Here is a 22,571-nt window from a genome sequence, read left to right on the forward strand (position 1 = left end):
ATACTCATTTAAAGAGCATTCTTCCTTTTAAAAAATCATTTATAAAGAGCCTACTATGTTCCAGGCACTGTATATGGGGTGGGAAGACAAAGAGAGGCAAAAGGCAGCTGTTGCTCTCAAGCAACTCATGGTCTAATGGGGGAGGCTACAAGCAAACAAGTGTGTACTGTAGAGACAGCATATATACCAGATAAAATGGAATCAAGTGGGACCAAACAAACACTATACAGGATCAACTGGAAATAATTATGAGAGAGAAGGCTGTAGAAGGGGGCTGGGAAAGGCTTTTTGGAGAAGATGGGCTATCAGCTGAGACTTGAAGCCAGAGAGGTCAGTAGGCAGAGATGAGGAGGGGAGTGTTCCAGAGATGGGGGACAGCCAGAGAAAATGCCTGAAGTTGAAAAATGTCTTGTTCAGGGAACAGCCAGGAGGCCAGTGTCACTGTATTAGAGAGTATGTGGCAGGGAATACGGTGTAAGGAAAATTGGGAATACAGGAGCGGGCTATGTCATGAAGGTCTCAATGCCAAATAGAGCATTTTGCATTTGATCCTGGGGGCCATAGGGAGCCACTGGAGTTTACTGAATAAGGGAGTGACATGGTTAGACCCCTGCTTTAGCACAAGTAGGGAAGTTTGGAAGAGGGGTGAGTTTTGGGGGGAGGAAATATAATGATTCTATTTTGAAAAAGATGAGTTCCCTTTGTTTTACTCCCATGACCTGTACCCTAGTTTTCGTCCTTATTTATAGGAATATATTGGCTTTGGGATCAAAGGAGCTGGGATCAAATTCAGCCTTTGCCACTTTCCACCTGTGTGATCTTGTGAAAGTCCTTTCCCCTCCCTGGGCCTCAGTTTCCTCAATTGTAACATGAGAGGGTTGGACAGGATGGCCCTTGAGCTCCAGAGCTCGGATCTTATGTGGGATCTTGGGCAAATCATTTTTGTCCTCCATGGAGGGTGGACTCCATTTCTAGGAATTCAGTATCTCTAGCATCCTTTCTGACGGAAGCCTCCCTAGCTCCAGGGGCAGTGCGCAAGGAGGGAGGAACGAGCGGGGAGGGGGCAAGGGGCGGGGGGCTCGGAGCTGGAGGCTGCCAGAGATGCGTGGGGCGGGGGCGGGGCGAGCGGCCCACGTGCTTGGCGCGACAGAGCCGTAAAGGGCCTCTTGCCAGCTCCAAAGAAAGGCGCGCCGGCACCTCCCTCCCGAGGGGAAAGGTCACGTACTGTTCCTGTAGCAGGCAGTCTCTTCTGGGAGCGAGGAGTTGCCGGGCGCTTCGGGCGGCTCCGGTCTTAGCTGGGACCATGTTCAGAAAGTAAGTCTGGCTCCGGGGATGTGGGAGGCCCTGGAGCCCGGCGGCTCTGCCAGGCCCGGGTCCCCGCCCCTCCGCCCCGCCCCGCCCCTGCGGCCACACCTACGGTCACCCTCTGTCCTTCCTAGCCCCTCGGGCCAGTTTGTCCCCCACTCCCCATCAATTTGGCTTTTCCGGCTCGCGGCGTGGGGGGGGGGGGGGGGGGGGGGGTTTCTCTCGATCCATTAGCCCAGCGAATCTTCCGTGCTAATTAGTTCGAGGCTCGTGTCCGGCAGCTTCGGGCTTTTCCTTGGTGGGACCCGAGCCCCATAGGCGCCGGGGACCTTTGAGGTCATTCATTGCGACCCCCTTCTTTTCCCGAGGAGGAAACTGAGGCCCCAGGGAGGGAGGAAATGACTTATCCAAGTTCACCCCGAGGGTTTTTGATGTGGGGCGGGAAAGGACCTGGTAATCTAACCCAAAGCTCTCGTTTTACTGATGGGGAAAACGAGGCGAAGAGAGGTGTAGTGAGAAATTTGAGAACGGCTGTTTCAGACCTATTGCTATGCGGTGCCCTTTCTTCTTATGAAATATTATGATTCTTGTATTTAAATGCTTTCCTGAGCAAGTACTTTGTGTCTTAGCATTTTGAGGGGGAGACCTGTAAATTTAGAATATGGTTCCTTCCCTCAAAGGGTTTACAATCTACTCATGGAGCCAAGACTCAGGTGCATATAACGCCTTAAAAAAACCCCTCAGATTTAAAAAAAAAATGGTTTGTTGTGTATAAAAAAGATAGTGAGTACTCAATTGAAAATCTATCTTACCTTGCTGATAAGTAATGGGGAAGGGGGTGGGGAAGCGGGGGGGGGGGGGGGGTGGTGTAGCCCGAAGCAAACCCTTGAGTACTGTGTTCCGAATAAAACCGGGGGCGACATAGGAGGGAGGGAAATATAGTTAGTCTTTAACAGGGAGACTGTTTTGGAAGTGTTTTGCATGACTACACATGGATTATCTATAGCCAATTCCTTGCTTTCCCAGTGAGGGTGGGTAGGGAGGGAGGAAGGGAGAGAACGCGGAACAGAAAGTTTTTAAAAGCGACGGAAAAAAATTGTTTTTACATGCAACTGGGAAAATAGATATAAAGGCAGTGGAGTATAGAAATCTATCTTGCCCTCCAAGAAAATAGAAGGGATGAGAATAAGGGAAGGGGGGGCTGTGATAGAAGGGAGGACGAATTGGGGGAAGGGGTAGTTGGAATGTGCGCCATCTTGGAGTGTGGGAGGGGACAGGCGGGAAGAGAATTTGGAACTCGCTATCTTGCAGAGGTGAATGTTGAAGAGGAAAAATAATTAATAAAAAGAAAAAAAGATATTAAGTATGGTTCTTTCTGGTCCTAGTGATAATGGCTTTTTTGAGTATCCCTGGTAGGTCATTGTCATGAACAGCATATAGCTTATGGAAAATTGGGATTTGAAACCATATAAGAAAAAGAAATAATTACTTCTAGGGAGAAAAAGTTGTTTTCCCCCCTCAAATCAGGGAGCACTTATTAAGCACCTACTGAGTACTAATTGCTGAGGATGCAAAAACAAATGAGACATTTCCAGTCAGAGGACTTAAAAAGTCTGTGCACCACATCTCATAGTATACGGCTTTCTGACTGTTTTAAAGACACCTCATTTGATCTTCCCAGCAGCCCAAGGAGGTAAGATGTACCAATATTAGCTCCATTTGACATAGAATGATGATTTTGTTCATTGACGTTAATTGATTTGCCCTAGGTCACACGCAGCCAGTAAATAGTAACTGCCTGGAAGATTTTCTTTCTACCTTCAAGTCTTGTCATTTATGCTATACTGCTTCCTCTTCTGTCTCTATCCCTCACCCTGCTTCACAGCAGACTGCTGTAGATGTGACAATTGAATTGGATTTGTGTACACCAAGAACTAAAATGAGGTAGCATCTTTTAAAGAGAAAAAAGGAAATTTGGTTTTAGCCATCCAAATAGATGTGTTGAAAAAAGTCTATAACTAAAATAATACCTTTAACCTGTTCCATGATATCTTTTTGCCTAGAAGGGGCTCATTTTTCAAATAATATGCTGTGGTGCTGAAATGTTTTTTTCTGCAAAAATCACTTGGCAGATTTGATGAAAAGGAGAATGTATTCAACAGTATCCTGCTGAAAACCTCAGTTGTTAAGGATGTTAAGAACCAACTGATAGCTCAACTTCCAAGGATTGAGCCATGGCTCAATCAAATTATGCCAGAGAAAGACCCAGTCAAAATTGTGAAATGGTAAGTCATTGGTTTTCAGTGTTTGGATTTCAGTGAGGCTCAGGAATTATTATACTCACATCCAGTGGATTTAATTTCATGGTAGGCCATTAAAAATTGGCTTGGCGGGGAGAGGAGCAGTGAAAAAAACACATGCAACTTTAGAAATGTTTGTAATAAATTATTAAGATGGACATATGTAGAAATATCCATGTTGTACATTGTTTCAGGAGTTCAGCATTTTTATTTTAGCCTTTTCATTTACTTCAGTATCAATGAGCACTTAACACAACACTGGGAATATAAAATGAGATAATGGATATGTAGTTTTAGATTACTTGAGATTACTTAATAAGAAAGAGTAAAAATGATTTAGAAACAGAATGGTGCAGTGAAACCATTGTAGGATTTGGAAGCAGAACACCTTGCTTCACATTCTACCTAGCTCTTATATTTATTCCCTATGTGACCCTGTGTAAATCCTTTCTCCTCCCTGGGCCTCATTTCATCCTCTGTAAAATGAGGATATTTAACTCAGTGGCCTCTGAGGTCCCTGCCTGCCCTAGACCCATGAATCTATGATCCAATGATCATTAACTTTGGGACAAAAATTGGTAGCAGCTAGTTCCTTTCCCCTTCCACCAAGATTGATACTGTATGAAAAATGTAAGTATTATTTTTTAAAAATATTTGGAAAGTTTAGTTCACATTTGAATATTAAACTTTTTTTTTAGATTTTCTTTTTTTATTATTTTATTTGTTTTCAGTGTTCTACAATCACTTCCATATACCTTAGATTTTTTCCCCCTCCCTCCCCCCTTTTCCCCTACCTCTCCACTACCTCCCTGAGATGGCATACAATTTTATATATGTTCTCCACATACATTCCTATGAAATACATTTTCACCTTACTCGTTACATAGAAGAATTAAAATGAATAGGAGAAATCATAAAACAAACCAAAACATAATACAAAAGAAAATGATCTGCTTCATTCTGCAATTGAATTCTATAGTTCTATTCTAGATGTGGAAGGGAATTGGGAATTTTTTAAGTCCTTGCATTGCAATGAAGTACTAAGTCTACCAGAAAAATTCCTCGCATACTGTGGTTGTTGCTGTGTACAGAGTTCTCCTGGTTCTGCTCCTTTCACTCAGCATCAGTTCATATAAGTCTTTCCTATCCTGAAGTCTTCCTATCATTTCTTATAGCACAATAGTATTCCATTACATTCATATACCACAATTTATTCAGCCCACTTGATGAACCTTCCCTTGATTTTCAGTTTTTGGCCACCACAAAGAGAGTTGCTGTAAATATTTTTGTACATGTGGGACCCTTTCCCATGTTTATGGTCTCTTGGGGATACAGTCCTAGTAGCGATATTGCTGGGTCAAAGGGTATGCACATTTTTGTAGCCCTTTGGGCATAGTTCCAAATTGCTCTCCAGAATGGTTGGATCAGCTCACAGCTCCACCAACAATGAATTAGTGTTCCAACTCACCCACAACTTCAACATTTATCATCTTCCTGTTCTGTCATGTGAGCTAATCTGATAGGTGTGATGTGGTGTCTCAGAGTTGTTTTGATTTGCATCTCTCTAATCATTAGTGAATTAGAACATTTTTTTCTCATATTTTCTTTTTTTTTGTTTGAAGATGATTTTATTATTATTTTTTTTAATGTTTTACAATCATTGCCATACAATTGAGATTTTATCCCCCCATACCTACCCCCTACTACCCCCCTCCCTCCCCACGACAACATACAATTCTGTATAGGTTCTACATATACTTTCCTATTGAGTATGTTTTCACTATAGTCATGCTATGTAGTCAAACTAAAATAAATGGAAGAAATCATATAACAAATCAAAACATAATACACACACACACACACACACACACACACACACAAACAAACATGATCTGCTACATTCTGCGAACGACTTCCATATTTCTTTCTCTGAGTGTGGAAGGCTAAACTTTTTTAACCATATAAAATGCAACACACTTTCTTGATACCCTTGTCTTTAGGTAACACATTGAACTCACTTGTATTTTTAAAAATCAAATTCACAATTTTTTTTAGCATTTTTTAAAATTTAGAGTTCAAATTCTCTCCCTTCCTGCAGCCCATCCACTACCCATTGAGAAAGAAACAATATGATATCAATTACACATGAAATCATGTAAAACATATTTCTATATTAGTTATGTTGCAAAAAAGCAAGAAAAATTAAGAAAATGAAAAATTTACTTCAATTTGTACTCAGAGTTTTTCAGTTGTTTCTGATATTACCTTTTTTCATCAGGATTCCTTTGGAATTGCCTTAGTTCATTGTATTGTTCAGAGTAGCCAAGTCTTTCACAGTTGATCATTGTTAGACTGTTGTTGTTTGATATGGTTTTGCTCACTTTACTCTGCACCAGTTCACATAGGTCTTCTCAGGTTTTTCTGAAACCATCCCCTGGTCATTTTTTATAGCACAGTAGTTATCCCGTCACAATTGTCTGCCACAGCTTATTCAGCCATTCAGCTGTTCCCCAGTTGATGGGCAGATCCCCTCCATTTCCAATTCTTTGCCACCACAAAAAGAGCTGCTATAAATATTTTTGTACGTATGCATCCTTTTCCCTTTTCTCTGATCTTTTTGGGATACAAACCTAGTACTGATACTGCTGGGTCAAAGGGTATGGACAATTTTATAGCCCTTTGGGTATAGTTCCAAGTTGCTGGTTGAGCTAGTTCACAGTTCAACCAAAATAGTGTATTAGTATCCCTATTTTTCCATGTCCCCTCCAGAATTTGTCTTTTTTCTGTTTTGTCATGTTCGCCAATCTTAGAGGTGTGAAGTGGTACCTCAGAGTTGTTTTATTTTGCATTTCTCTAATTATTAGTGATTCAGAACATTTTTTCATGGCTATTGACCACTTTGATTTCTTCTTCTGAAAACTGCCTGTTCCTATCCTCTGACCATTTGTGAATTGGGGAATGGCTTGACCTCTCTTGTCACAAAGAAAAGCAATTAAGCAAAACCACCCAGGGCATTGACCTCATCTGCCAGTGACACTGACATTCTGCCCCACAAATCCCTTGCCCCTGCCATGAGGAGGGAGGGATGTTTAATTATCTGCTCTCTGGGACCATCCCTCATTTTTTAATTACTCAGAAATATCCATGTTTTTCTGACCTTAGAAGCTATATAGAAGGTGGTTTGACCTATATTTATTATTTATTGAATTTATATTTTAAATTTATTTTAAAAAAACAATATCTAATTTGATACTTTGCCATTTATCCTACAGCCACAAGCAAATTGAAATACTGACTGTGAATGGAGAGTTACTGTTTTTCAGGCAGAAAGAAGGAACTTTTTATCCAACACTCAGATTACTTCATAAATGTAAGTTTTATGAAAAACAAGTTATAGGAGATGAGAGGATTTCAAAACATTTTCTCAAAATAAAGTTTTTATTTATTAGTTCAAGCTGCTATGGAAAGTTAAGCTAAAATCAGCCCACCCTCTAGAAACCTTGGTAGCAATTCTTTCCTGTTGTGTATGTCAGAAAGTGTAGAGCCCAGGAAGAATACGTTTATGTTGCCTACTAGCAGTTGCTATTCATAGAATTGAATTGACTCCACTGGAGAGACCCATCAGCTACCAGAGTGCTATATATAGGCCAGGTATTGTGGAAAGCACATTAGCTTTGAAGTCACAGGATCTGGGTTCAAATCCTGCTGCTATTGCTTACTACCTGTGGGACCTTGGGAAGTCTCTTACCTTCTGTGGCCCTCAGTTCCCACCTATAAATTGAGGGAATTGGAGTAGATGTCCCCTTTCCACCTCTAGATCTAGGATCCTGTGATCGTAAGCTGTATTTGCATACTGCTTGGCTGGGTACTATTCACATACAGTTTACCTAAGAGAAGATAGTACGCCCACCTTACAGGAAGCCATCAGTCTAGGAGACAGACACTAGCTTAGATTGATGGGGCAAGAGTCTGTTTTAAATAAGCTTCCACGTAGCCAAAAGAAAGATGTGTGTTACCTCACTAATGTTGGTGGTGGTGTTGAGGGTTAGCTCTTCATTTATGTGGTAAGGGGCAGAGGGGCTATTGTAGCACAAGACTTTAAAAGGAGGGGAGGCAAACAAATCACTGACATTTGGCTAGGTAGTGGTGATAGCAAGGTTGAAGATGGAGAGAAATGAAGAAGGACAGTAAGTTTTTAAAGTCATACATTTTGCAGCTCTAAGATGGTCACATTTAAAATGTTTAAAAAGCTTGATACCTAATAAAAGAATAATCTATTTACTCACTGGCTAATGCACAAGCCAGGTGCAAGAGGCTGAAAAGCAGGTGTTGGGTTATGAGCTGAGACTAAAGCCAGGGCTGATGGTTCAAATTCATTGATTTATATTCCTTCTAATTATTAGTTGCTGCCAGTTAGACCTATGAGCTCCAGGGGAGCACAGGCTGGGTCTTCTCTGGGATACCTTTTATCACCTCCAGAACACAACAAGCACTTTGTAAACATTTAGCTGAATGTTGTTCTGTGACTGTTTCTTGATTCAGCATCCTAGTGGGAAGGACTGGACATCTATAGAACATCTATAAATGCTTGAGGGCTTGGCTTGGTCCCCAATGGTGGACACTATCTGTTAGCGTCTTTTAACTTATTCATTGAATGATTTCTTTTCTTCCAGATCCTTTAATTCTTCCACACCAGCAAATTGATAAAGGATCCATAAGATGCATACTCAATGGAGCAAACATCTTGTGCTCATGCTTGACCTCTCAGGGAGGCAAGCTTTCCCCTGCTGCACCTGGCACTGTTGTTGTATCCTTCCTGTGGAGTGATGGCCCCAAAGTGTGGTCAGTGTTCGTTCGAATCCTGTTCAGAACCAATGTGCATCAGAGCAGCAGCTATACATTTGCAGCTCTTTGTGGTGATCTCCCACACTGTGAAGAACTGCAGGCTATGTTTTATTTCTTAGGACCAAATTGTTTGAGTGACACCCCATTTCTATTCTTTTTTATGGGGGAGGGAATGCAGCAGGAGAGCTAGGCCTGTAATTTCACTGGCATAAGGAACTCCAGGTGAAGAAACACCCCCTCTCAGTGGAGATCACTAGTCCCTGCTCTGCACCACTGAGCTTATGAAATTTCTTGAAATCTAAAACCTTGCAGCTCAATAAGAGACCGATTGAGGTGTGGGGGGATTGTTTAGACTTCTCTTGAATTACACTTATTTGTTAAGTTACTACTTGGGGTGAGTAATTGGGTCATTTTCTTAACAACTCCTCCAAACTACAAAGAGCTACAAGTGATTTCCCAGAGTTACAGCTAGCAAGTGTCAGAGTTAGGACTTGAACCCAGGTCTTCCCTATCTCTAAGCCCAGCCCTCTTTGCCCACTATACTTTTGGGGATCAGTTTCAGTCATGTCTGACTCTTTGTGACCCCATTTGTGATTTTCTTGGCAAAGATACTAGAGTGGTTTGCTGTTTCCTTCTCTATCTCATTTTACAGATGAGGAAACTGAAGCAAACAGGTTGAAGTGACTTACTCAGGGTCACACAGCTAGTAAGTGTCTGAGGTCAAATTTGAACTCAGAAAGATGAGTTTTCCTGACTCTGGGCCTGGCGCTCTGTGCACTGCAACGCCACCTGACTGTCCACACTTTTGGGGATAGTAGACTGATGTCTGTGATTGTATTACCTGGCTGTGCTGAAATTAACTAATCCTCACTGCCAGCACAGTGCTCTGCACATAGTAGGCACATCTAAAACAAAGTTTGTTGAAATGAATTTATGAAGCTAAGTATAGTATTTCTTTCATCAAAGCAATAATCTTGAGTTCACTGAGTTCAGTTCAGTTCGAGTTCAAGTGAGTTCATTGAGTTCAATGAAGTGAGACTGAACTACCATATTGTTCAACTTGTGAACTCTTAGGTATTTCAAAAGTTCACTTGTTTAGTTGGCTGTTTGGAACTTAGAATATTTTCTTTCATAGAAACTGTTATAATTGGTAATTGACTTCCTAGACTACTGCACAGGGGTCCACTGAACCAATAATATAGCTTAAGTCCTTCACTAAAGGCCTTTTCTGATGCCTTGTTACGGTGTGTAGGTGACTCAGGCTAGGATAGTAGCATAAGCTCTGTCTGGGCTTTTACCGTCCTTAAAAAGCTTTGGGTCTGGCTCTGGTGGCCCTGCTCTTCTCCCTTCACAGTCTTGAGCCACTTCATATACCATCCATGCCTCCTCTGTCCTTCTGTCCTCTTCCTGCCTGCTCTATCCCAGACCCCTGCCTGGTTTACCCCACCATCTGCTCTTTCAGCTCTGGTTCCCATGCTGCTGCAGAAAGTCACACAACCAGGCCGACTGGTCCGCAATCCGTTTGTTATCTAATCTCAACTGGGCCCTTATTAGGGCCTTGGCATCTTTTTATTCCACTCTGAAGTGACTGGTTTAGGCCTTCTCTGTTAGTCCTTATTGTCTGCCCCTGCTTGGTCATATCGCATTAAACCGTCTCTGAAGGTTTGAGGGGTTTGTTCAGCCTGAGGCGGGGGTGGTACCTTCATCAGGAAAATCACAGTTTTTAAGTGGCTGAGATATGATGTTACAGCACTATTTAAGCTATATTAAAGGCTTTGGTGTACTCTGCCAGGGACCTGGTCACTGTTTTAACAGTTCTCTGAGAGAACAGAATTCATAGTTCTAGCTAATACACACCATATGACCCCTTGATTGCAGGTTAGGAAGGAAATCCTCTCCCATCCCCTTAACACACTTTTGGCTGCCTGGGAAGTACAGAATTTCTGCACTAGAGGAAAGTGAGGGGATCCTCAGTCATGGTTATTATTTGTCTATAAATTGTAAATTGAGCGATTATTCTTCTGAGACTGACCATATTAAGGTCTGCTGAAAAACATTCTGAGAACAGGAATAATAACTCCTTATTACCTTGGTTATGTCCATAGTTTGTCATTTCTTTTCAGTATGTGTTGGCAGATTTACATAATTAGCTAAATCCTTTAAATTTCATAATATTTTGTAGTCTTATTTTTGAAAATTGAACCACATAGTATTTAGTATTTTGCTAACTTTAACCTTCAAATGGTACTGGAAAAAGCCAGGTAAAATGGGAAGAACAATGGATTTGACTCATAAGACCTGGTTTTGAGTCTTCAACTTACTAGTAGTGTGACCTTGGGTTGGGTCTCAGTTTCCCTGTCTTTAAAATGAGAGTGTCAGGCTAGGTGTTCTCCGAGGTCCCTTCCTGAGCTTGTCCCTTTTGATTCTTAGAGCATTCTGGGGATTCTACAAAGGCTGGGACAGATACACTAGACTTAAAAAAATAACAAGTTTTTATTGATATCTTTTGTTTTTTACATCACCATAGTTTCCCCAGGTCTCTTTCTTCCCACTCCCAAAGAGCCATCCCATATAACAAATCGTATCTTTTTAAAGACAAAGAAGAATCCACATAATAGTTGATCAATACCTGGGGGTGGGGGGCAGGCATCTGAAAATATGTGCATTGTACATTAGCCTCTTAAAGGAACAGGGAGAAGATGCCATTGTGAGGGTGTTGAAATGTAAAACCCATTTTTTGGTGATTATAGTACCTGAACATTTCCCGTTTCTGTATTGTGGTTTTTATTTTTTTGCACAAGAAATTCCTCAGCTCGCTGCTTTCTGAATGTGGTGCCCGGAGTGGGTAGTGAATATTATTTCTGCTAACAATCAGAGAATGGAGAGGGTGTTTTGAAGGTGACTTAACTAGTAATATGAACATCTGATGGCCTCAATTTAACGGACTTATTTTTCTCTGGTTTTGCTGGATTCTCAAGCCCAGAACTAGATTTCTCTTAACCATATTTTCAGGCAGTAATGGCTGAGGGAAAACAACATGCACTTTCTATTGGAGTCATGAAGATGTCTGCCGAAGATATGTAAGTCTTCCTCAAACAGCACAGATCCAAAAGCCTCCCAAGGATCCAAGAAGCCTAGTAGCTTGTACGGATTTGTGCCCCAGTAGATAAATAGACTCCTTATTTCTGAATGGTCTTGATTTAGCCTATTGAAAGCTGTTGACACTTACCAGTGTGTCATTGATTTTCTGGTAGGTTTAAAAATAGCCACGTTTCCCAAATTGGAATACTTAATAAGTTTTAAGTTGGGAAAAAGTCAGATTTTCCTGCTAATTTTGGATAGTGGCCTTATTCCTGACTTGATAGTATTTATCCTAGGTGGGCAACAGTGTCTTTTTTACTTTCTGAATTGGGGAGTAAAGGGAATGTAGAGAATGAGCAATATCCTGTAAGTATAATCACTGTTTTTCACCACTCTGTCAACCATTTGATGATAAATTATTCTTCTTAGTTTTTCTTAAGCTTTAATGTAGCTGTTTTTGATATTCTCCTAGTGTGGAGGCAGCCCATGATCCAGGTTCTTTTAAGCCCCAAGCTCCTCATTTTTTATGTTTTTCATTTTGTCACATGAACTCAGAGGATTGTAAACAGAGAATTTAATATAACTAATAACATAAGTACAAGGTAAACACCTTACATAGGACTCCATAACTCCAAGCAGGTATGCTACTGATTTTTAAACTTTACATCAATCACTGGTAAGTATATAATAAACTAGCATAAAAATACATTCACGCTTACTTGCTTTTTTTTCCTTCCACAGTGAGAGAAACAACCAAGGAACTGGTATTGAAAATATTCATCATTTAAATGATGGCCTTTGGCACATGAAGACATATGTGTGAGCTTTCAAAGGAAAGCACTTCGCCTCAACTTGGACTGTTTTGTCATTTTGTTTTTACCTTTTAGTGAATTAAAAAAAACTTTTGTTCTGTGTTTAACAGATTAGACAGATGCTCAAATCCTGTGAGCATTCTTCATTTTCTTAATGTTCTTTTCATCTAAACTCAAGTTATTACTGGTTAAGTGTTTAATCTTCACCATCAAACAGTATACACCTAGCCCTCATTTTTCTCTCGGACCTCAGTCCCACATTGCCAGTTAGCTGCCTGCCAGGTATCCTCACCTGATGTCTACTTAGTATCCCAGACTCACCATGAAACTCATTCTGTAACCTCCCAAACCTATCCCTCCTCCTAACTTGGCTATTTCCAAAATTCCTAATTTCCTGACACTTTGCCAAAGTACGAGGGCACTTCCATCTTTCCAGTCACTTGGATTCATGAGCTCAGAGGCTTCCTCTCCTTTACACCCTCTATCCAACCAACTGCCTCCACTATTCTCTTCTCTATTCAAACAGCACCATCCTAGTTCAGGCCCTCATCAGCTTGCCTATTATATTTAATATAGCTATAATAATACATAATAGCTATATCTATAATATATCTATATCAACTAGATTCCTATGTGATCTTCGTTCCATTCTCTCACCTCCTCAGGCCTTTCTCCAAACAGCTGCCAATTGACATTGCTAAAACAGGTTTTACCATGTTAATTCCTTACTCAAAAATTTTCAGTGGCTCACTTTTGTCCTTAGGAGAAAATATCAAATCACCAGTCTGGCATTTAAAGCTCTTCTCTGTCTGACTCACACTTGCCTTTTCAGTCTTATTTGGTGTTATTTGCCTTCATGTGCCCTCCCTTTCAGGAAAACTGGCCTACTAGCTGATTCCTGAACCTTATGTTTCATCTCCCATTTCCATGCTTTTGTTGCATAGGCTGGCCCTCATGTCTGGAAACACCCTCCTTGCCCTTGCCTCTTAGCTTCTTTCAAAGCAGGATTCAGTAACCACCTTAGACAGGAGGCCTTTTCTGATCCCCTTCCCCTCCAAATTGTTACTGCTTTCTACCTCTTGGAATTACTTGGCACTGCTTTGTATTATATGTGGATTTGCCTATTCCCCCCCTTTCCACCTCTTCTCCCCTTCTCTTGAAGCAGGAACGGTTTCATTTTTGTCTTTGTTCTCCCAGTGTCTGACAGACACATCATGAATTGAATTGGATTTCCTCCCCACCTCGGTAGAGTGTGAGGTTTGGGAGCTAATGTTCACTTTAGAGTAAAAAGGGCAATTCCAGAACCGGTTGCCGTTTCTCCCTTCATAGTGCTTGTTCTCTCTGGCATTTTCATTAGAGGCAGTGTGAGGTTGGTGGAAAGAGTACTGGGCTTGGAATGAGGAGAGACTAGGGTTGGAATCCCAATCATTCATACACATTTGTTTTATTTGGGGTTTTATAAAATTCTGAGTTTAAGAAACACCAAGTAAAAGGCATATTTCCATGTACACAGTAAAACAAAAAGGATTGCATGTGAACCTGCAGATCTTGTATGTACAACTTGCTTTTCCTTTAAAGTACATAATAAAATCCAGATTCTTGTAACTTTCAAAGCTGTCTTGCTTATCTGTGATTCCTTCTTACTTGCCTTCTATGCATTTAAAAAAATGCTCCAATGCCTTTTTTATTGTGTTTACATTATCACTATTTCCCTTCTTTTCCCTCCAAATAAAAAAAAAAAAAGAAAACAAGAAAACCTTCTAACAAATATGCAGAATCAAACAAAACATATTGTCCATGTTTGAAAATGTATGTCTTACTCTGCACTGGGAGTTTCTCTTTTGTCAGGATGTAGGTACAACAAACATTAAGTGTCTACTGTGCACCAGGCACTGGAGAGACAGAAAAAAAAATCAATTAGTCTTTACTCTCAAGGAGTGTTCATTCTATCAGAAGAGACTAGTACATAATAACTAAGTTCATACCAAATATACATGAAGTAACCTTGCTATGAAAGGCCTCGTGTTCTTGGCCTGGGGCACAGGTAGTGAAAAGGCCCATAGGTAGGAGATGGAGTGTCATGTGAGAAAGCACAAGAAGGCCAGTTCCCAAATCCAATCCTAACTCTGTGACTGTGGGCAAGTAAGTGGCGACCTCTTTCTGTTTGTTTCTTGTCTGTAAGATGAGACTAAATCTCCAGTAGCACTTACCACATATGTGCCAGTCAAATGAGATGTTAAATACTTTGTAAACCGCAATGTACTGTTTTATTCTTCCTAAGAGCTCACATTAGATTGTTCATTAAAGCATACCACATACAGTCATCCTTTTTGAGACAGACACAGCAATGTCCTTGGTTAGGGTACCCTGATAATTTTATAGGAATATGAATTACAGGCTCTGTGATTCCAAATATGCCCTGCTTCTAAAATTCCTTTAGATGTACCCCCTTTAAAAAATTTTTTTTTACTTCCCTATCAGATTGTTTGTCCTTCGGTTCTCGAAGGGGACCATAATTATCAAAGAGGTGATGCCATGACATGCAAGCAAATTGGATTTAAGGGAGGGAAGGGTTAGGCTGTTCTAGGAAGTAGTGAGTTCTTCCTCCCTGGAGGAAGCAGAGACCCCCTTGTTGACCTCCCCTCAGGCATCCCATGTAGGATATCAGGCACTCGATGGATATTTTTCATTTAGCCTTTGTCTCCCCAGCACCGAATACCAAATGCCTGGCACATAATATATGTTTTAAGAAATGCTTGTTGGATTTTATTGAATGTTGCTTCTCTATTACTTCTGCTTGAAACACATGTACTTTCTGCTGCTATTTAGAGAACTTGACTGGTTCTGTGTATTGTGTAGGCTTATTCTGAAAGGTTTTGTAGACACTGTTGTAGCAATCAAGCCCAGATGTGGAGTTTTCATCACTTGTTCAATAGAGTTTGCAAATGAATCCTTGCTCAATGCAAAGTTCCATCTTCAGTCAAACATCTGGATCAGTGGAGGGGGAGGACAATCAATAACTTTCTGCTCTGTGGGCTGCTTACATTTTCCTGGAGACTCAACTTCTCAAACATTAAGAAAATTGGGGCAAAATTCTGTTCTTCCCAATTTGCATGCATACACCTTTCAGTTTTAAGTTCCATTAACAAGTTTATTCAATTACTGTAGAAATAGTTTTTGTAGTAATTATTTTGTAGAAATAATTATTGTAGAAATAGAAATAATTCATGGTTTAGTGGCAGTCCCTAATCCACCCAAAATGATAATGCTAGAGATGTCTGGCTTTCTTTTTTGACTTGTGAACAGGCAGTGTGGTGGCAAAGTGGATAGAGTGTTAGCTATGAAGACATGGGATGAAGTAATGACTTGGACATTTATTTACTGGCCCTGTGACCTTGGGCAAACACTTGAGCTCTCGGGCAACTCTACAGTTATAAATTACTTTGGTAGTGGAAGTCTGCTCACCTATGAGTTCTCCACACTAAGGAAATCACAGGTCAAGTACTTTATCTTTTGCCCAAATAGCTCTCCATGAGAGAGGATTGTTTTGTATTTGAACTGCTTTATTTCAACCCTATCTTTATTAAAGAATGAGAAGAGATAGATTTAAAACTTGAAAACTGTTGGTCCTGAGATTTGGGTTAAATTCAAAACTTTAGAGTTTGTGAAAGGTCTGAAAGAGCTGTTAAAGCAATTCTCCTCTCTTGCTATCTCATTAGCTGCTGAACACAAACCCTCAGAAGTAACCAAAAACCAGATGCTGGTCAGCAACACATTGGAGTCTGCAGGTGTCCCAATTAAACAGCAGTTTCTCCCAGTAATGCAAAGGGTAATATGATTACCTGAGACACATCTTGATGTGACTCAAGTCTGGCCTGATGTAAACCACATCAACTTGAGCCATTTAAGCCCCGTTGGCGACATCTGGTTTGTTGTGAAAAGAGGAATGTGTTCTCTCTAAGCTTGGGGTTTAACAATCAATCTATATTCATTTTATTAAATGAAACTCAATGTTTGAAAAATAAGCCCTTCTGTTCTTGCCTAGATTAACTGGGGACATTTTATCTTTACCAAACCATTGTACAGCAAAGACTTATTCAGCTTTAAAACTATGAAGCATGAAAGGGCTCACCTGGGAGTTCAAACATTTAGCTTCAACTGCTATTCCCATCAATATTCCTTTTTGTTCCTTTTATTGATGGCTTCTTTTCACATGCCCTTCATTTCTGAATGTATCCCTCCTCCCTCTCCTGACTATGGAGACTTCCCTTGTAACAAATATTTAAAAAGATTGAAAACAAGATCAGCAAGACCAACCAACACGTTGACCACACTTGATTGTATATGCGAAGTCCCACACCAACAGTCTCCACGCTTCTGCCAAGAAAACAGGGAAGAGCATTTTCTATCCTTTTTGAGAGAGCAATTGCGTCTACAACAGGGGTTCTTAACCTGGGGGCCAGGAGTTTTAAAAAAAAATTATCTGGATAACTAAATATAATTGATTTCCTGTGCAAAGGAAATCCTTCCTATATATTTTATGCATTTAAAAAACATTAATCTAAGAAGAGGCCCATCCTAAGATTTCCCAAACTGCCAAAGGGATCCATGATACAAAAAAGGTTGAGTCCCTGCTCTAGGTTTACTAAAAAAAAAAACGAAACTTTTTTATTGTGAACTTAACAAGTCTGAGCATACGCAAGGAAATAAAAAGAGAACTGTATATAAAACTGCAAACTTATAAACAGGTTTGTTTTAAAAGTGCATATTAAATTTAGCATGATAGTAACAATACAGCCCTTTCTGAACTTTTGTTTCCTTATTTGTATGTTAAGTGTTATATTGAAGCTTTTCTTTTTCTTTTATCTTTATCTCTATAACAGACCCCCATGAAAGCCCTCTGTCTTAACACAGAAGTAGTTAAAAAAAACATTACATCTACACATGGGCCATGTCTGAAAATACATGTTTTAATGTATACCTAATTCTGAACCAGAAGTCAATTTTCTTGACTTTTTTCCAGGACCAACCAAGTTTAGTATAGTTATAGTGTTCAGTTGTGTTCTTTCCATTGACATTATTGTCGTCGTAGATCTCATTTTCTTGTTTTTTATTTCATTCTGTATCAGTCCATATTCTTCATCACTTTATACCACACTTTCTATAGTGTGATATGAACAGTTTAAACAGTTTATTTAGTTTATTTATTTATTTATTCACCAATCAGTGAGCACTTATTTCATTTCCAATTCCTTGCTACCATTAAAAAAAAATTGGTACATGGGATCAAAGGGTTTGGACATTTTAATTACTTGGTATAATTCCAAACTTCCAGAATAGTTGGTATCAGTGTTCCTATCTTCCTGTAGCCCCTCCCATATTGACTATTTCCACCTTCTATTATCTTTGCCAATTTACTGGGTGTGAGATCAAGATTCAGAGTTGTTTTAATTTGCATTTCTCTTACTAGTGACTTGGAGCATTCTTTCATATGGTTGTAGTTTGCGATTCTTTTGAGAACCATTCATTCACATTCTTGGATTGTCTGTCAGCTGGAGAATGGCTCTGGGTTATATATTTGTGTTCATTTCCTATGAATCTTGGATATCAGACCCTTATCAGAGCTATTTGATGGGGAGATATTTTTCTTCTATTGAGTTTTTCTCTTATTATCCTAGCTGCAAAAGCTTTTCAATTCTATGTGCTCAAAATTATTTATTTGATCTTTTGTTATCTCTATCTCTTATTTGGTTGAGAAGACCCTTTACCATGGTTATGAAAGATAACTCTATCTATTTCCTCTAATATATTTTTAAGTGACCTTTTGTTTGTCACATATTCATTAGGAATGTGTCCTATCAATATTCTTATCTGACATTTCATCATGGAGAAATCTGATACCACAGACTTAGTAGGTGTTTGGCAGAAGATTCTTTTTAAAAAGGTGTTTGTACCTTGGCTTTATTATAGGGAGCAAGGTTTCTATAAATGCAGCAAATTTTTAAAAAAAATAATACATCAAATGTTGACCCTCTGCTTATGCTGTTTCAGGTTTTGACCTGGGGAAGACCATTCAGAAGTTTGGGTGAGCCTCTGATCCCAAGGGGCAATCTGAGGCAAGGGGGATTGGGAGAAACAAGATTTATCCAGATAATACTAAGTAAACCCCAGATATTACTGGGTGGTACATTACTAACAATTGTGATTATCAGGAAGGGGAGATAACTGAAGAAATGAGAAGGGAATAGAGTGAGAGAGAAATGTGAAATGTACACAAAGATAGGTTGCTGGTGTATTGTGAAGAACTTTAAAAGCCAAATGTGTTGGTCTGTATTGTAAGACATTTGGGGGGTGGGGCACTACAACTTCTTCAGTAGAGGAGCAGTATGATCATACCTGTGCTTCAGAAAGATTCATTTGACAGCTGTGGATGGAAAAGAGATCGAAGAGGGGGGAGATACTGAAGGTAGGGAGACCATGTAGGAGGTTATTTCAATAGTCCAGGTGAGAGATACTGTTTATATTGTACTTTACTTGCTCTAAAAGGACACAGGACTTTTCTCCTTTTTTTGTCCAAATAGTCAGGTGGAATCAGCAGGATCTTTGGAAATCTTGTAGTAAGTGATATCACCTATTAGAGAGGTTGTTGAGGTCCAACCTTTCTTAAGTGCCATCAACCTTGAAACTGATTTGTGGCAATAAAAATTACCTTTGAGATGGAGGGATTACAGGGAAGAGAAGAAGGGGGTGGTGTTTAGGGTGGGTGATAGCTCGTTGGTAAGAAGATGGCAGAAAGATGAGTTTATGCAAAGTTTTCTATTTCCTAGCACAAAGGCAGAGCTGCCAGGTACTCTGAGGTTGCCAATACTGACACAAGGTGAATGCAGAAAAGAAGCTGAGGAATAACGAAATTGATCAATGTGTCAGGAACTGAGGAATTTCAATCCTGAGGCTGGGCTAAACTTGGCTTTGCATCAGATCTAGTGACCAGGTTTGAGGAGGAAGATCTACTGACTTCTGAATAGGAAGACGGAAGGAAGGCCTTAATGAGCACTAAAATCAAGCCATAGTTGCTAAAGGAAGCCACGACAGCAGTAGTACAGTGCCCTGACTCTCCATCCAGAAAAACTTGATGCAGCTTCTTGAAGGTACTTCAAACATCCCACATCTGGAACTACTTAAAACACCTCCCCCCAGCCCCCAATTCCTCAGTAGAAGTGAAATGCTTCAGACTGCCAAATGCTGAAAGCAAGAAAGTTCCCACAAAGCCAGTTGGGGAAATTCAAGTCTCCTTTCCTCTCACCAACTTGGGATTCTCTGGCCCACTTCTGGAGGAAGAAGAGGGAGTAGGAGTATAGGAGGTCTCCATCAACCCTGGACCAGCTTTTCCTCAACCACAGAGCCAGGGGCAACTGAGAGGACCAGAGCTTCTCCATCCTGAGAAAAAAGCCCTGGGCTAGGGCTAGTATCAGTCAGGGGGTTGCTTTTGAGTGCTGGACAAAATAAGTTCTTGTGGCTTTTCTTGCTAGGGCTTTTGCCAAAATGCCAGAGTAATGATATAGCCAATATGACTACACACACATACACACACACACACACACACACACACACACACACACACACACATCCCCCAGAGCAAGTAAGGATTGATGGCCTGGAAATTGTGGGGTACACTTATTAAGTGTACAAAAATTATGTGGCTTGACTATCCATTTACTGAACTCCTTGCTGTTATGGAAATATTTCTTTTGTTTCTCCCACAGAACCTAGCATATAACTCTGAGTTCATAGTCACTCAAGAAATACTTGTTGAATGGAACCGAAATGCAGATATGCTAAAAAAAAAAAGGTCATAGAAACAGTTATTAGGGTTCTTAATTGAAATTTTTATTTTACTCAAGCTTTGCCAGGGCACATTTCTGAAATTATAATGAAGTCAATGGAAAAATGTGATTCAATATAGAAACATGCTCAACAAGACCTCTTCAAGCATACAGCTAATACATACAACCCGTACAATAAAAAATGAGTCAACACATGATGATGACATTACTGGGTCACCATCAGTAAGATATGTTCTTTTCAGTGGCTTTGATAAAAACCTGACTTTACAAATGGATTGGGGAATGACTGATTAAGTCACATTGCCAAAGGATGTTTTTCTTTTATAAAGGATTCGGCGGAAAAGACTTTTAAAAATGGGGGTTTCTGATACAGTACGTTAGTTGATTTACATGCAATCCTTTAAGGAGCACATCTACCACATAAAGTGAGGCTAGGTTTGCACTGCGTCATCCGTACACTCACCAAGACCCTCAGTGACCAATAACACAAAATGAATTAGCTGGCTAGGGTCCGAGCAGCAGTTTGTGGCTATGGACCAGAGCACTTTTCTGTATGGAGAGAAAAATCAGTGACCTTGGCCTTGACAGCTTTATTTTCTGAGTTATTGGTCCAGGCTTTTATCTACAAAACTACAGTGGATACAAAGAGAGACATAAATCTTTAAGGCAAACTGGAAGTTATACTTATGTGGCAGGAAGGGTCATTCAATATTCTGAGGACTAATTGGCTCAAATACAATGCCGACAGTGCAAGGCTGTCAGTAAATTCGACAATGGATTACAGTCTCTGAAATACTTATTAAGATTTGACTCTTGTGCGTCACCAGACCTAACAGTCCATTAGCATACTTGATTACAAATACAGTAGAAATTCCTCAAACTGCTGGTGTTGTTAGACATGGTTAACACCTGCACATCATGAGCTATTGGTTATTGTGAGGGATACCAGACATCACTACACGAGGAACACACATTGACCCATGGTAAAATCAAAGCTGGTAGGTACTGGAAGTGTTTTGTTTTAAGCCTATTTCAATTATTATTAAAAAAATCAGCATCTTAAAGCCCCCAACCTGGAGAACCTGGCTGCTGGAGGATGCTGGATTAAAACCCAGGGCTTCCCACAATTCTTGGAAGGTTTCATTTTTAATTTTATTGCAATATATAATGGAAGAAGGAAATGCAGGAGCCTGGGGCCCTCTTTGGGAAACAGCTCTGCCTCTGATTGGCTAAAGTTGACGACCATTAAAACTCTAAGGATGATTAAGGCAAATGTTCAGCTCTAAGATGTCCTGGTCTTAAACCATACAGGGCTTTATTGACCTGATACAATACGTCATTCAGGATTACATCATAAAAGAACCAGGTGCACAGGCCAGATGATAGGGGAAGCCAACCCCAGATGTGGCATGCTTCAGTGCTATATTCTGCACTAGGTAAAGCTTTACAGTCATAAGGCCCTGTTGCACTGATCCAATGAAGAATGATGATGTCCACATGTGAAAGAGGGCAAAGCCTCCAGGCTAACCAAAGATGGAATGAGACACTCAGTCATAGTCACCACATGGGATAGATTATGAGCAACTGAGTGAAGTGAGATGGCTTGAGACCTATTCTGCAGTCACCAACATGATCTCTGGCTCGGCAGGCATGAACCTCAACTGATGGACTTTCAGCCAAGTTGCATGCTTGATTAAGCAGGGACACCACTCACAATCATACCACATTAACTAGAGGAAAGAGGAGCAGGATGTGGGTGTACACACTGTTTGGTTTCAGTACCTACATGGAGGAGTGTGACAACCACACTGTAATTTCTAGGAGTCTAGCTTCAGCACCCACAGATGTCACCAGATTAGAACCATGAGGGTTAAATAATTCTTGCAGCCACTTGTTCTGATACAAAAATTTTACCCATCTATTAAGTTTGCTTAGGTACACAACCTTATTAGCTGCTTGGCTGCTCAATTTGAGAAGGCAAATCCATTGGCACTTGTCAAAGCTCAGTATGTGCGCCATCAAGAAAATAAATATCCAGCTGAAAGGCCTACTTGAATAGCAAATTTATGTCCAGTGATTTAATTTATGTTTGATTTGCATATCTTAGAAAGATAGAAAGATATTAGCAAGAAATGTTGTAAAGAAACCTTTCTACAATAAAAAAAATTTAGCAAAAATATATTTCACACTGGATTTCCCAAATATTGATTGTTTGGAAGTGTCATATAAATATTTGCAAATACCCCTTACAAATCTGATCATTTGCTCACATAAGCCTGACTCTTAAGAGATTTTTCTTTCCAACATAGTTGAAAGCCAGAAACTTTTATAAAAAAGTTTTAGAAAAAAAATACCCACTTGTAAAACTGTATTATGTGCCAAAA

At 40.1% G+C, this 22,571-nt stretch overlaps 1 protein-coding gene across 1 annotated transcript; it reads left to right on the top strand.

The window, feature by feature from the left end:
- The first annotated feature begins 1,106 nt into the window (after positions 1–1,106).
- MCTS1 (MCTS1 re-initiation and release factor) lies at positions 1,107–13,956 on the top strand. Its single transcript, XM_072626960.1, has 6 exons — positions 1,107–1,314; positions 3,438–3,590; positions 6,878–6,975; positions 8,279–8,412; positions 11,463–11,530; positions 12,273–13,956. The coding sequence occupies exons 1-6, from the start codon at positions 1,304–1,306 to the stop codon at positions 12,352–12,354; spliced, it is 546 nt and encodes a 181-aa protein (XP_072483061.1). The 5' UTR covers positions 1,107–1,303; the 3' UTR covers positions 12,355–13,956.
- The last annotated feature ends 8,615 nt before the right edge of the window (positions 13,957–22,571 follow it).

This window comes from Notamacropus eugenii, chromosome X (assembly GCF_028372415.1).
Source record: "Notamacropus eugenii isolate mMacEug1 chromosome X, mMacEug1.pri_v2, whole genome shotgun sequence".
NCBI lineage: Eukaryota > Metazoa > Chordata > Mammalia > Diprotodontia > Macropodidae > Notamacropus > Notamacropus eugenii.